At 41.8% G+C, this 13,745-nt stretch overlaps 2 protein-coding genes across 8 annotated transcripts in view; both read left to right on the top strand.

Moving 5' to 3' along the window:
- The first annotated feature begins 177 nt into the window (after positions 1-177).
- LOC119496251 (trichohyalin-like) lies at positions 178-3,737 on the top strand. Of its 6 annotated transcripts, none has more exons than XM_037783436.1 (3): positions 178-2,198; positions 2,687-2,807; positions 3,160-3,737. In XM_037783436.1, the coding sequence occupies exon 1, from the start codon at positions 292-294 to the stop codon at positions 2,065-2,067; it is 1,776 nt and encodes a 591-aa protein (XP_037639364.1). In that variant the 5' UTR covers positions 178-291; the 3' UTR covers positions 2,068-2,198; positions 2,687-2,807; positions 3,160-3,737. The 6 variants fall into 6 exon arrangements, with proteins under 6 accessions (XP_037639364.1, XP_037639365.1, XP_037639363.1 ...); XM_037783437.1 differs by having other exon boundaries at positions 2,687-2,850; positions 3,206-3,737; XM_037783435.1 differs by having other exon boundaries at positions 178-2,451; positions 2,752-2,807; positions 3,160-3,321.
- Positions 3,738-5,379: 1,642 nt separating this feature from the next.
- LOC119495995 (delta-1-pyrroline-5-carboxylate synthase-like) overlaps positions 5,380-13,745 on the top strand; it is a 9,161-nt gene continuing 795 nt past the window's right edge. The window contains exons 1-16 of one of the 2 annotated variants that reach the window (XM_037782987.1): positions 5,380-5,538; positions 6,186-6,303; positions 6,433-6,575; positions 7,354-7,503; positions 7,594-7,698; positions 7,779-7,931; positions 8,337-8,427; positions 9,336-9,460; positions 9,549-9,693; positions 9,776-9,849; positions 10,280-10,379; positions 11,372-11,592; positions 11,685-11,822; positions 11,930-12,125; positions 12,352-12,473; positions 13,380-13,662. In XM_037782987.1, the coding sequence (XP_037638915.1) occupies positions 6,207-6,303; positions 6,433-6,575; positions 7,354-7,503; positions 7,594-7,698; positions 7,779-7,931; positions 8,337-8,427; positions 9,336-9,460; positions 9,549-9,693; positions 9,776-9,849; positions 10,280-10,379; positions 11,372-11,592; positions 11,685-11,822; positions 11,930-12,125; positions 12,352-12,473; positions 13,380-13,662 (2,143 nt within the window). In that variant the 5' untranslated portion in view covers positions 5,380-5,538; positions 6,186-6,206. Of the gene's footprint in view, positions 5,539-6,185; positions 6,304-6,432; positions 6,576-7,353; positions 7,504-7,593; positions 7,699-7,778; positions 7,938-8,336; positions 8,428-9,335; positions 9,461-9,548; positions 9,694-9,775; positions 9,850-10,279; positions 10,380-11,371; positions 11,593-11,684; positions 11,823-11,929; positions 12,126-12,351; positions 12,474-13,379; positions 13,663-13,745 lie in introns of both variants that reach the window. The other variant, XM_037782986.1, reaches the window with a different exon arrangement.

Below are 13,745 nucleotides of genomic sequence, written 5' to 3'. Positions count from 1 at the left end.
AGGCACTAGAATTTGATGATGTCATCAAAACTCAAGTCTCAAGATGAAATCCACGATGTGATGATGTCATCAGAGCTCAAGTCTCGACATTCTAAGTTACAGAATGTGACTTTATGACATCATAAAGGCTCTAGAAACTAAGGCACCAGGATATGAGATATTACCAATAGACTGATCAGAACCACTGCTAAGCTTGAACGAATCTGTCATACCAAAACACGCGTCGTGATTGTCAGTAGGATATTTTCTACTAATACTACAGAACAACGAACACAGCACTACTGGGCTGAAATGTTCAGACTTACTCCAGCATCTAGACCAGAGGACAAACTCCTCAAGGCCCGGCAAGGCCAAAAGATGCAGTGGGTAAACGAAACTGAGCAGCAACCCAGAGGCCGTGTCCAAAATTCTAGCAGAGTAGTCTTAACGCCACATTTGGAGGAGAGACCCAAACTTCCTCAGCTTGAAGTAGAGGGAAAGCTGCTGCAAAGAACAGCTAAACAAGCAGAGAGGTTCACAGAGCACAAGACACGTCAACAGATTGTTTTTGAAAACATGGCGGCCTTACAGAAGAAGCAGGCTACCGCCAGAACTCTGAGGGAGAAGCAGAGCTTTGCCCAGTATGAAGCCAACAGAGCAGCTGAACTGGCTAGGCAGAAGCAGGAACAGGAGGCAAACAGCGCTGCATTGCGTCACACACACTTTGACTTCCTTCAAATGCAGATACAGGAGAAAAGGCAGCAAGAAATGGCAAAGCGTCAGAGCGATTTGGACGCTTCTCGGGCTAGGGATCAGGACAGCAAGTTGTTCCACCATGAGGAAAAATTGAAGTTTATGAAGGCCAGAGAAAAGAAAATCGATATACAGAACTTCAATATGGCCATGGCTGCTGAAAAACGTGAAACACTGCAGGAGCAGAATGCTGCAATGGTGAATGCAAAAGCAGATAGGTTCACAGAGCGCCAGACAAACCAAAAGATTGCTTTTGGTAACATGGCGGCTTTACAGAAGGAACAGGCTACTGCCAGAACTCTGAGGGAGAAACAGAGCCTTGCCCAGTGGGAAGCTAAGAAAGTTGCTGTACTGGAAAAGCAGAAGCAGGAACAAGTAGCAAACAACGCTGCAATGCGTCGCACACAACTTGCCGGCATTCAAATGCAGATGCAGGAGAAAAGGCAGCAAGAAATGGCAAAGCGTCAGAGCAATTTGGACGCTTCTAGGGCTAGGGATCAGGACAACAAGTTGTTCCACCATGAGGAAAAATTTAAGTTTATGAAGGCCAGAGAAAAGAAAATCGATATACAGAACTTCAATATGGCCATGGCTGCTGAAAAACGTGAAACACTGCAGAAGCAGAATGCTGCAATGGCGAATGCAAAAGCAGATAGGTTCACAGAGCGCCAGACAAACCAAAAGATTGCTTTTGACAACATGGCGGCTTTAGAGACGGAACAGGCTACTGCCAGAACTCTGAGGGAGAAACAGAGCCTTGCCCAGTGGGAAGCTAATAGAGTGGCTGAACTGGAAAAGCAGAAGCAGGAACAAGTAGCAAACAACGCTGCAATGCGTCGCACACAACTTGCCGGCATTCAAATGCAGATGCAGGAGAAAAGGCAGAAAGAAGAGGCAGAGCGTCAGAGTGATCTGGGCTCTTCTTGGGCTATGGATAAGGGCTACAAGTTGCTCCAACATGAAGAACAATTGGATGCTATGAATGCCAGAGATAACAGAATCGCTGCATGTAACTTCAATATCTCAGTGGCAGCTGAAACACGTTTCAGAATGCAGGAGCAGAATGCTGCAAACTCCAGTTTGTTCCTAAAACCGACTGCAGAAGCAAAGAGGTTTAGGAAGCTCCAGACATGTCAACAGATTGTTGACAATCTGACGGCCTTACAGAAGGAGCAGACAAATCTGGGGCTCAACTCTGTCTCCCACAAACCACTGTCCCTCCGAAAAGAGTTGACTTACAATCTCAGTATAGAAGGGTCGGATTACGTCTCTGCAGGTATCGGGGAGCCAAAATACAGACTTCCATTACATCCTAAACCTTTTAGACTGCGGTAGGGGCTCAAGCTTTGGCCAGATCTTTACGAAAGGGTTTCCTCCGGGCGCTCTGGTTTAATCCCGCACACTTTAAATTAAAAAAAAAAGAAATTGTCTATAGGACAGAATTAGTGTATTTTCACTGGGGACAAGTGAATGTCCTCTGCTGAAATGAACACTATCATTGGCTACTCTTTGAAGAACACATTCAGCTCGTTGGCTCTGTTCAGGTTTCCCTCAGCCTGATTCCCCTTCACCTTGAACCCTGCGATTGTCTTCATTCCCGACCACACATCCCTTATAATGTTTTGCTGGAACTTGTCCTCCAGCTTTTTCCTGTATGCCTCCTTGCTCTCCCTTAGTTTCACCTTCAGCTCCTTCTGCACACTCCTCTCTTACGTTAGGGTTTACTCCGGGTACTCCGGTTTCTTCCCACACACAAGATAACTTTGCGGTTTTGGTGCTTCCGTGTAGTTTGTGTTGGAGTCTTGTATGAACAGTGCAGCCACATGCGAGCGCGCATGGGACACCGACCCGGATTGATTTATACGTGTAAGAAGTTACAAACAGTCCCTTTAAATAAAAAGAAAAAAAAAATGTAGTGTAGGGGACAGAATTTGTGTATTTTCACTGGGGACAGGTGAATGTCCTCTGCTGAAATGAACACTATGAATGGTTACTCTTTAAGCCTTGTGTTTACGTTAGGGTTTACTCCGGGTGCTCCGGTTTCTTCCCGCACACTTTAAATTTAAAAAAAAAATGTTAGTCTAAAGGACAGAATTAGTGTAATTTCACTGGGGACAGGTGAATGTCCTCTGCTGAAATGAACACCATCATTGGCTACTCTTTGAAGAACACATACAGCTCGTTGGCTCTGTTCAGGTTTCCCTCAGCCTGATTCCCCTTCACCTTGAACCCTGTGATTGTCTTCATTCCCGACCACACATCCCTTATATTGTTTTGCTGGAACTTGTCCTCCAGCTTTTTCCTGTATGCCTCCTTGCTCTCGCTTAGTTTCACATTCAGCTCCTTCTGCACACTCCTCTCTTACGTTAGGGTTTACTCCGGGTGCTCCGGTTTCTTCCTGCACACTTTAAATAAAAAAAAGAAAAGAAAATTTGTCTGGAGGACAGAATTAGTGTATTTCCACTGGGGACAGGTGAATGTCCTCTGCTGAAATGAACACTATGACTGGTTACTCTTTAAGCCTTGTGTTTACGTTAGGGTTTACTCCGGGTGCTCCAGTTTGTTCCCGCACACTTTAAATAAAAAAAATAAATAAATGTTTGTCTAGAGGACAGAATTACTGTATTTTAACAGGGGACAGGTGAATGAGGAATGCTGCATGGTGGTGCAGTGGTTAGCACTATCGCCTCACAACAAGCGGGTTGCAGGTATGAATCTGGCTTGGGGCCCGTCTGTCCAGGGTGTACCCCGCCTTTGCCCAATGTCAGCTGGGATCGGCTCCAGACCCCCCGCGACTCTGAATGGTATAAGTGGTTACAGAGAATGGAAGTACTAATAGTCTAGTGAACAGAATTAGTGTATTTTCAATGGGGACAGGTGAATGTCCTCTGCTGAAATGAGCACTATGACTGGTTACTCTTTAAGTCTCATGTTTACGTTATGTTCCGGATGCTTCGGTTACTTCCCTCACACTTTAAATAAAAAATTTGAAAAATTTAATAAAATGTTTGGACTTACATTTTCATTTAAAATATTTATTTTGTCTTTCTAAGTGAGTCATGTGACCACCACAAATTAATCTTTGTATCATGTTACAGTTGAGCTACAGTTAGATTAACTGATGTTCACAGGTTTTTATGGCGATCTGGACACTAAAACAGAGTATTAAGAGAACAGGATACAGCATGGGAGAAGGGGCCCCATTCATTCCTATGAGAGTTGCTCAGTGGTGCATGATGCCAAAATGGCTCGACTTCCGTCTGGAAAAGTACCCAGATCTTCTGCATCCATTGGGCCCATGGAGCATGCACAGTAGCGTCCGCTTTGTCACATGGCTCGGTCACGGGTACACAGCCCTCAGGCCGTTGAAATGGCTTGCTAACTCCGCCTCCCAGCCCTCGCTCCAGCCTCGGTCTGGGTCTCATTCACATGAACGGAGGAAGGAAATAACTCTGGATAAGGCTATTCGTGCATTTTACAACTTTTAGGACCTAATTTTTTAAATAAGGGCTATTCAAGTGTTCATACTGGGAAGTTGATTCACCTCAAAAAAAATGATCTGCTGAGTTACAGACGTCTCTTTCCCAATGTAAGTCTATGGGAAAAAGTCTTTTGGGCCCAATGGCATCATGTGACGGACTCGGAAGTTGCAGTACCGCCATTTGGCCACCATGTTCTTCCTGGGGGCTTGTCTCCCACACCAGCATTCAGCAGAGATATATCTTAAATTCTATTTTACTGTATTTTTTATTTCTTTTCTCAAGTTAAAAGTAGAGTAGTTGGTATGCATATAGAGATTTGTAAATACAGTTTTTTTTTCTAACCTTTTTCAGACATTTTTCATACTTTTTTCCCCCAACATTATTGAAACTTTTTTTTCCAACATTATTGAAACCTTTTTTCAGACATTTTCTTTCAGACATTTTTCAGACAATTCACTTTTTTTTTTTTTTTTTCAGACTTTTTTTTCCCAACATTTTTTCAGACTTTTTTCCCCCAACATTTTTCAAACTTTTTTTTTTAGTTCATTTTTCAAACTTTTTTTTCGGAAATTTTTTCAGACATTTTTTTCAGACATTTTTTAAACTTTTTTTTTAGACATTTTTCGGACTTTTTTTTACGGACATTTTTCAAACTGTTTTTTTCCAACATTTTTCAAATTTTTTTTTAATGGACTTTTTTCAGGCTTTTTTTCCAACATTTTTCAAACTTTCATTTTAAACTTTTTTTTCAGACATTTTTCAGAGTCTTTTTTCCAGCATTTTTCAAACTTTTTTTTCAGACTTTTTTTCCAGACATTTTTCAGAGTCTTTTTTTCCAGCATTTATCAAACTTTTTTTTCAGACATTTTTTTCAGACTTTTTTTTCAGACTTTTTTTCAGACTTTTTTCAGATATTTTTTTTCGGACATTTTTTTTAAGACATTTTTCAGATATTTTTTTTCAGACTTTTTTTTCAGACTTTTTTTCCCCAACATTTTTATGTTGTATATATGTGCAAATAAATAAATAAGAAAAATAAAAAATAAGTGTCTACCAATCAATAGTACTATCTGCGTAACGTTGCGTAAGGACGTCATGGACATATGGGACGTATAGTACGTATGGGATAGCAGGGACGTATGGGACGTATCCAGATATTCCTACGTCACTACGTTTGTGCGTAGCTGAATTACGGCACTTCCCAACCAACGTGGGCTGCTGTGGATGTGGCAGCAAAGCACCGCCAGTCCGGCTGACTACGTGTCTCCTGCAGTGCTCTCACACGTGTAGTTGTGGTTGGTTGTCTACATTTCCACACTGTCAGGTAAGGATCATTTTGCACAACTATCTATTTGGTCCATTTTGTCTAAAGTAGCTGTTGAGCTAGGCAATGAGCTAGCTCATAATAGCTAATGCTAGCTAGCTCTGACAGCAGAAACACACTATAGCTACCATCTGTTAGCCTTATTGACTCACTTGCAAACTTCAGTGGATTTACATATGTTAGAGTTTGTTTGAATGACAGCACCTTAGCTAATCCCTGGATGTTTTTAGCTGTTAGCTAATATGTCTGAGCTAACAAATCCAAACAATATGATCTTCACCGGTGTCAGTGTGTCAAGTAGCCTTCCAACACAATGCTGATCACCTCATGGCACATGATGCAAAGCCTTCCAGTCATAATGTGCATTGATTTTGTTTTATATTGTTATTTTTTTTGTACTTTGCACTACTAGCTTTTTTACTGCCTTTTTATTAACATGTTTTGCACTATGGAACTGTGATGCTGGAAACTTGAATTTCCCTCTGGATCAATAAAGTTACTATCTATCTATCTATCTATCTATCTATCTATCTATCTATCTATCTATCTATCTATCTATCTATCATATTCAGAAGCTGCTTATCTCAGATGCAGTTATTGCAGTTATTGTTAGAGTCACCTGACACTGGTTTGTGTGTTCATCACAGCTGTTCTCTACTGTAAGTGCCATGTTTGCCAGACTGGCCTTGTGCCCAAACCTGCGATCCAGAATCCGGCAATCAAATGTCTGTCCAGTCTCCATCAGATCGTTTGGCCAGGCTAAATGTAAGTAACCAGCCAACTTCTTTGTCATACCTGACCTGGACACAATCTCTTTGATCTGTAATGCTATAATATGCTCATTGGTGCATGCTGATGTGTAATAAAAATGTGTCTTTTTTTTATCCTCTGCAGTCCCACGTCCCCATGGGAAGTCTTTTGTCCACCGCAGTGAGCTGAAGCATGCCAAACGTATTGTAGTGAAGTTGGGAAGCGCTGTGGTGACACGCGATGAGTGCGGTCTGGCACTGGGTCGTCTGGCCTCGATAGTAGAGCAGGTAACGCCACATTGATGTGGTTGATACAGACAGACTACAGAGAGATAACAAGTAATGCAATCTTTAGTTTTATCCCACCTCGATTATTGTCCAGCAATCTGGTCTAGTGCTTCAAAACAAGAGCTTAATAAGATCCCGCTCACTCAAAACAGAGCTACCCACCTTGATCTTCACTGCTCCATGAGGAGCAGTGTGGAAGGGATGCATGCCAGGCTGTCATGGATGAGGGTGGAAGAAAGACTGGCATGCATCCTGGTCCACCTATATTCACAGCTAACTCACACCAATGATAGACATGATTATGACACCAGACATGCCTTCATAGGACGCTTCACGTTACCTTTACTTAAAACCACTGCTTTAAAGAAAACTGTAATGTATATGACTATGTCAAACTGGAATAAACTACCAGTACATTTAACTAAGATTACCAGTAGGATCAGTTTTAAAAAGAAATTTAAGAACAGAAATTACTCAGATAGAAATCAGTTTAGGCTACATATGATCCTACACTCTATGTGAAGGTTGATTATATTTGTGGTGCTAACTGTGCTAATGCTCACCTGTACACTAGTAGTATTGTGCAGTGATATATACTTCTATATACCTGTTTGATAACCTAACTAATGGGGATCCTAAATAAAGTAAAAAAAGTGAAGAGAGGAACTCTGGGATGATGGCTGTGTGAACATAATATTGTGTGGGGCTCAAAGAAGACTTAAAAACTGTGGCTGTGAAAGAAGAACTTGAATGTAATTGCCGTTGTGTGTCCTGTCAGGTGGCCGTGCTGCAGAATCAAGGCAGGGAGATGATGATTGTCACCAGTGGTGCTGTGGCGTTTGGGAAGCAGAGACTGAGACATGAGATCCTGCTGTCTCAGAGTGTCAGACAAGCCTTGCATTCTGGACAGAACCAACTCAAAGAAATGGTGAATCTTGAACACTGGGAAGTGATAAACTTTTGAACGTTGAATTGTGATCATAGTCTGGGTAACTCTGGTGAAATCTCTGTTTTTCAGTCAGTTCCAGTTTTGGAGGCAAGGGCATGTGCAGCTGCTGGACAGAGCGGTCTGATGGCGTTGTATGAAGCTATGTTCACCCAGTACAGCACCTGCACTGCACAAGTATGTACTCGACTTTTCCTCACAGAGTAAAATGCTGACAGTTTTAAATGTTACTTAATTCTCTAAATTTCTGTCTCTAGATTCTGGTCACCAACCTGGATTTCCATGATGAGCAGAAGCGTCGCAACCTTAACAGCACACTCTATGAACTGCTGCGGATGAACATAGTTCCTATCATCAACACCAACGATGCTGTCGTTGCACCCCCTGTTCCCAACAGTGACCTGCAGGGGGTAAATGTGGGTACTGTGTGAAGGGCATGCTGGGAATGCTGAGTGTGGTCCAGTGTTGTGATGGTGGATGGCTTAAGTCATGCGCAAATGAAAGATGTATTTTTTCTTTCACTTACATTTCCGCCCTCACTAACATATAACTTCTTGGACACATGGTTTTAAATTTAAAGCCTGCTTTGTGAGGTGGTTTTGTTTTCTGCCTTCATATTGTGTACAGACCTGCTTGTGTTATCTCCTCTTGGAAAGAGGGGAACATGTGTTGTTTTTTTGCATCTGAATGGGAACGGGAGTCTTTTGTTGCATGGTAACAGCTGATAAGCTGTTATTCTACAGTATAATAATAATAATACAATGAGATGCAGTGATTTTCCCTCTGGCTTCATGACATTTTTGTTTGTATTTCAGGTTATAAGCATCAAAGACAATGACAGCCTGGCTGCACGGCTGGCTGTTGAAATGAAAGCAGACCTCCTCATTGCCCTGTCTGATGTTGAAGGTACAAAAATCACCACTAATTTGATAATTGATTAGGATTTACTTTGCATTTGTGCATTAATATTAGTTCTATTTATGTGTTATTAGGTGTCTTTAAAGGGCTGCAACTAAGGATTGTTTTTTATCAATGTAAATTAACAATGAATAGTTTAATTGACATGCCAAAATGTGTAACAAATACCCATCAAACCCAAAATGATCCCTGCAAATAGTTTATTTTGTCTTCTCATCCATAAAACCATCCAAAGATATTTAGTTTGCAATGATATGAAGTTGAAAAAATGCAAATCTGTGTATTTGAGAAACAGTAAATAACAATTGTTTAGTAATTATATATAATATAAATGACTTAAAGGGCCACTCCATCAAATTTACACATGAAGCTCACTTTATTTGTCACGAGGAGTACTACTCAGCCTGTGAAAACAGTTTTATAATGTCTTTTGTGGCTCTGAATGGATGATTTTCCTGGCTTGTCCTTGGGACTTGTTAACAGAAAGCCTGTGTTACATACTGGAAGTGGGCATTTGGAAGGCAGAGGGGGGCTAATGAAAAATGCAACTGAGTTACTGTACATTATAGGGAATGTAGGATCCAGTGTTTTTTTTAGCTTTTCCCGTACTAGGGACTAAAAGTCAGGATATCTTAGCATCAGCTGCTCTGATTTTGTCTCACGTGACTCCCCCAAACTTTACAGAAGTGTAATGCTTAATGAGGAATCAAAATCATCATTAGTTAACCAGCTTATCATTTCAGCAATAATATGCTGTCACTGCATTGCTTTTATCCATGAATATGTACCATAGAAACTTTGTGTATACTGTCTGGCCTCTTGGTCAAAATATATCAATATCAATGTGACTGCTTTGTTCGTGTGAAGGATTAAAAGCAAAGAAATGTATTCCACAGGCTTATACGACAGTCCCCCAGGAACAGATGATGCCAAGCTCATTGATATATTCTATCCTGGAGACCAGCAGTTAATCACGTACGGCACTAAGTCCAGAGTTGGCATCGGCGGCATGGAAGCCAAGGTCAGCATGACAGTCAATATTTTATCTCAACATGTAAACAGGACTGCGTTGGTTGACTGAATATACTCAATCATGTCATCTGAATCAGGTGAAAGCAGCCCTTTGGGCGCTCCAGGGGGGGACGTCTGTCGTCATCGCCAATGGCACGAATCCTAAAGTTACAGGCCACGTCATCACAGACATTGTGGAAGGGAAGAAAGTTGGCACCTTCTTCTCTGATGTGAAACCTGCAGGTACTGGGTAAAACCATCTGGACAGAATATTTGACCCACTTGTTGTGTTTTTAATTGATGAGTGTATTATTGACACCACCAGGTCCAACTGTGGAGCAGCAGACAGAGATGGCCCGGCATGCAGGCAGGACACTGGCCTCACTGGACCCTGAACAGGTGAGTTTCATGCTCCGTCAGTGTGGTTCTAAAATGCTTTTGTATATGAAGGCGATTTTCTCACGGGGTCCAGTGGAATGGTGTTTATTGCTATTTAATTAGATATAATCCAACAAGTCATGAAGGTAATCTTTAGATTAAGTTTCCTAAATACAGTATATTGACCTCATTATATCATTCCTAAATGGATTTAAATGACAACATTAGAAAAAGGGAGAGAGCATATTTAGGTTCAGCAAACATAATAAATTAAAAACATATCAACACTAAAACTGGAAAAGAAGTGAATCATTATTTCCACAACAGGATGCAAGGGGTCAGCACAATCATTGCGTTTTACATTGAACTGGTCGTAGCTTTAATTCCTCTTGAATGTGGTGTTTGTTAATCAGTTATCGGTGTGTGTGTGTGTGTGTGTTTGATTTTCCAGAGAGGGGAGATCATCTGTTCTCTTGCTGATATGCTTACAGAGAAGAAAGATGAGATTCTCAGTGCCAACAAGAGAGACATGGAGTTAGCAACACTATCAGGTACAGAGGCACAGAGAAGACACACCGATGATCACCTTAATCCACAGCTGCATGCAGGTGTCTGACTCGAATGCAATGGATCGCTCATCTGTAGGGAGACTGGCATATGAAGGAGGCTTGCATCATCTGGTTGTCAGCATTGGTTGGCATTTATCTTAGCTCTGGTCTGCATCAGCCATGTTGTCAGTAAGAGGCTTATGAACACATAGTACTTGTAAGCTTATAAGTTTGGCAGGAGTCATTGAGTGCCCGGTGTTGTAGGGCAGCATAGACCCCTTATCTGTTAGTAAACATGATGATGTATTCCTGTGGGCGGAGCGTAGGTAGAGGCAGAATAATTCTCTGAACACTGGCCAGCAAGTTTTGTTGGTGTTTTTTTTAACAATGACTGAATATTTACAGTAACTCTCAGTGACTGCGAGTGTTCGTGTTAAGACAAACTTATCAAAAAGAAAGTCTCACAATATCGACAAAGCGTTCAGAGATGGAGAGAAAATGTTGCTAATAGTTAAGCCATGGTTTACTGCAGCAAAAGGCTCACATTTGTGGCTACGGTTAGCAGAAGGCTAACCTATTTGCAGCATTTTTCTCTCCATCTCTGAAATGCTTTGCAGATATTGTAGCTCGCTAGAGCCTCGAATCACAGTTTGTCATTTCAGATGTATGCAATATCGATTCTGGCACCCAACAACACAGCAAGATGACATATTCGATGTGTAACTTTTGCCTACTACTCTGAGGTGATTTGTGTTTGCCTCCAGGGTTTCCTTTGTTTTGCCACCGGCTAACACTGTGACATAATCATAAGTTGGCTATAAAAGGGCCTATAGCATAGTGAGTAGGGAGACTACTACTCTTTAACTGGATGAGCGAAGTTCTCACTCCTTCTTTACAATGCCTCTGGTTGCTGAAAGCAAAATGAATATCTCTACATGAATCTATAGAGTATTGCATTGTCAGCGTTTTTATTCGTTCATTCAATTTCCTCATAGGTCGTCTCTCCCAGCCTCTGATCGACCGTCTGAGTCTGTCTACTGCTAAGCTGAACAGCCTCGCCATCGGCCTCCGTCAGCTTGCTGTGTCCTCCAGGGACAGCGTGGGCCGGGTGCTGAGGAGGACCAAGGTGGCCAACAACCTAGAGCTGGAACAGATCACCGTCCCCATCGGTGTCCTGCTGGTCATCTTTGAGTCGCGTCCTGATTGCCTCCCACAGGTCGGTCAGCCTGTAGACTTAAGCACGTTTAGCTGCTGGTCTGCTCTCATTGAAAGTTAAACTCACATCATGTGTTTAATATTGTGTTCCAGGTGTCAGCTCTGGCTATTGCCAGTGGAAACGCTTTGCTACTAAAGGGAGGTAAAGAAGCTTCCAACACCAATAAAATTCTACATCAACTCACTCAAGAAGCACTTTCCATTCACGGAGTGGCAGATGCCATTCAACTGGTAAAGCTTCAATGCATTGCCTTATTGAAACACAGTTTGAATTTTTACATGACTACAATATTAACTCAGATATTCTGTGACCTTATAAAATGTACTTTGATGTGTAGGTGAGCACACGTGAAGAAGTGGAGGATCTGTGCAGACTAGACAAGTTGATCGACCTGATCATTCCAAGGGGCTCATCCCAGCTCGTCCGCAACATCCAAAGGGCAGCTAAGGGTATTCCTGTACTGGGCCACAGCGAGGGCGTCTGTCACGTCTACATAGACAGCGATGCCAGCATAGATAAAGCTATTGATATTGGTATGTGGTTCCTGTGTGTGGCGATGAAGGTTGTAGAAAATTCTGTTTCCATTTTGTGCTGTGGTTTGGTTGCAGTATTTTGAAAGTTGTAGAATCATATTTTGCTATTTTAGCAGATGTAATTAATATTATTTTACATGTTGCCCAATATTTATTAACTTGTTGGGGTAACACAGACCTGCTGAATGGTTATGCGTGTTCTAACTTACAGTATGTTTCATTCCAGTCAGAGACTCCAAATGTGACTACCCTGCGGCCTGCAATGCCATGGAGACCCTCCTTATTCACAGGGATTTGCTGCGAACTCCTATATTTGACCAGATCATTGATATGCTGAGAACAGAACATGTAAGAATCATGCACCGACATGCCGTAATTTTGGGCACAAGTATTACACATGGCATCACAGTACAGTGGAAACCGCTTATAGTGATCACGTCTGTCCGGGTCAAATTGATCACTACAAACGGATGATTATTATAACCACATTTTTGTTGTTGTGCATCATTTCTCATGCAGATTACCATCTAATTGATTTTTGTAAATTTATTACATGAATACAAAGTAATGAAACAGGCCGCTTTGCTATTTACTGGCTCACTGCCCATTCTTCTGACTTTTACCACACTAAGGATGAGGCATTGCTGTTTTTTTGGCCGGCTCTGCTGCGTGAGCGTGCATGCGGAACGGCGCCCCTCATTATCTCACTCGGTAGCGTCATGGAGGGATACGTAACGCAGAGCCGGTTGAGGATCGGCAAAGTTTCACTTTGGGGGCATTATGTGACAAGGCATTATCTATCCACTTGGCGAGGGCGGCTTCAACCACAGGTGCTTTCCCCGTGCGCATTCCTACTTTTCCTGTTATGATATCAATGTGCACACAGGTATCTAGCTGTAAGCGAGGCAAAAGTGTTAAGAGAGTAAAATTCCATTAACGTTAGTCTAATGTAGTTTTAAAATGTTTTTCCATATGTTGTCATGTATGAAAAGACTCAAAATTAACACTTTAAGCGGACTACTTGATTACTATAAGCAAATAATTTAAGCAGAATGATTCTGTCCCAAGCTTTTTGATCCATATAAGCGGTTTCCACTGTATATGGTTAAGTGTTTTTCACATTTTGATGAAACAGAAACAAACTTTCTGGAGTGTTTGTCACTTAATTCAGTACAATTAAGTGTTTTTGTTTATTTTTTGACTGATTATTTCATTGTTCTGTTGATAAATCATTGTGCCATTGCTTTCTCTCAGGTGAAGATCCATGCAGGCCCCCGGTTTGCATCCTATTTAACTTTTAGCCCATCCGAAGTGAAGTCTCTGAGGACAGAGTATGGCGACCTGGAGTGCTGTATCGAGGTGGTAGACAGCATGCAGGAGGCTGTGGACCACATCCACAAATATGGCAGCTCCCACACTGATGTCATTATTACAGAAAATGAAGACACGGCTGAACAGTTTCTGCAGCAGGTGGACAGCGCCTGCGTGTTCTGGAACTCCAGCTCTCGCTTTGCCGATGGCTACCGCTTTGGTCTAGGTATGTACGGCATCAGGCATGCTTTTACTTCTTAATGCCACCTGAGAAAAATGTGAAATAAACATCCTTTTGTAAATAGATCT

Source organism: Sebastes umbrosus, chromosome 10, assembly GCF_015220745.1.
Source record: "Sebastes umbrosus isolate fSebUmb1 chromosome 10, fSebUmb1.pri, whole genome shotgun sequence".
In the NCBI taxonomy this organism is placed as follows: Eukaryota; Metazoa; Chordata; class Actinopteri; order Perciformes; family Sebastidae; genus Sebastes; species Sebastes umbrosus.
The sequence above is the reverse complement of the archived record's forward strand: the minus strand, read 5'-3'. Positions and strand labels throughout refer to the sequence as shown.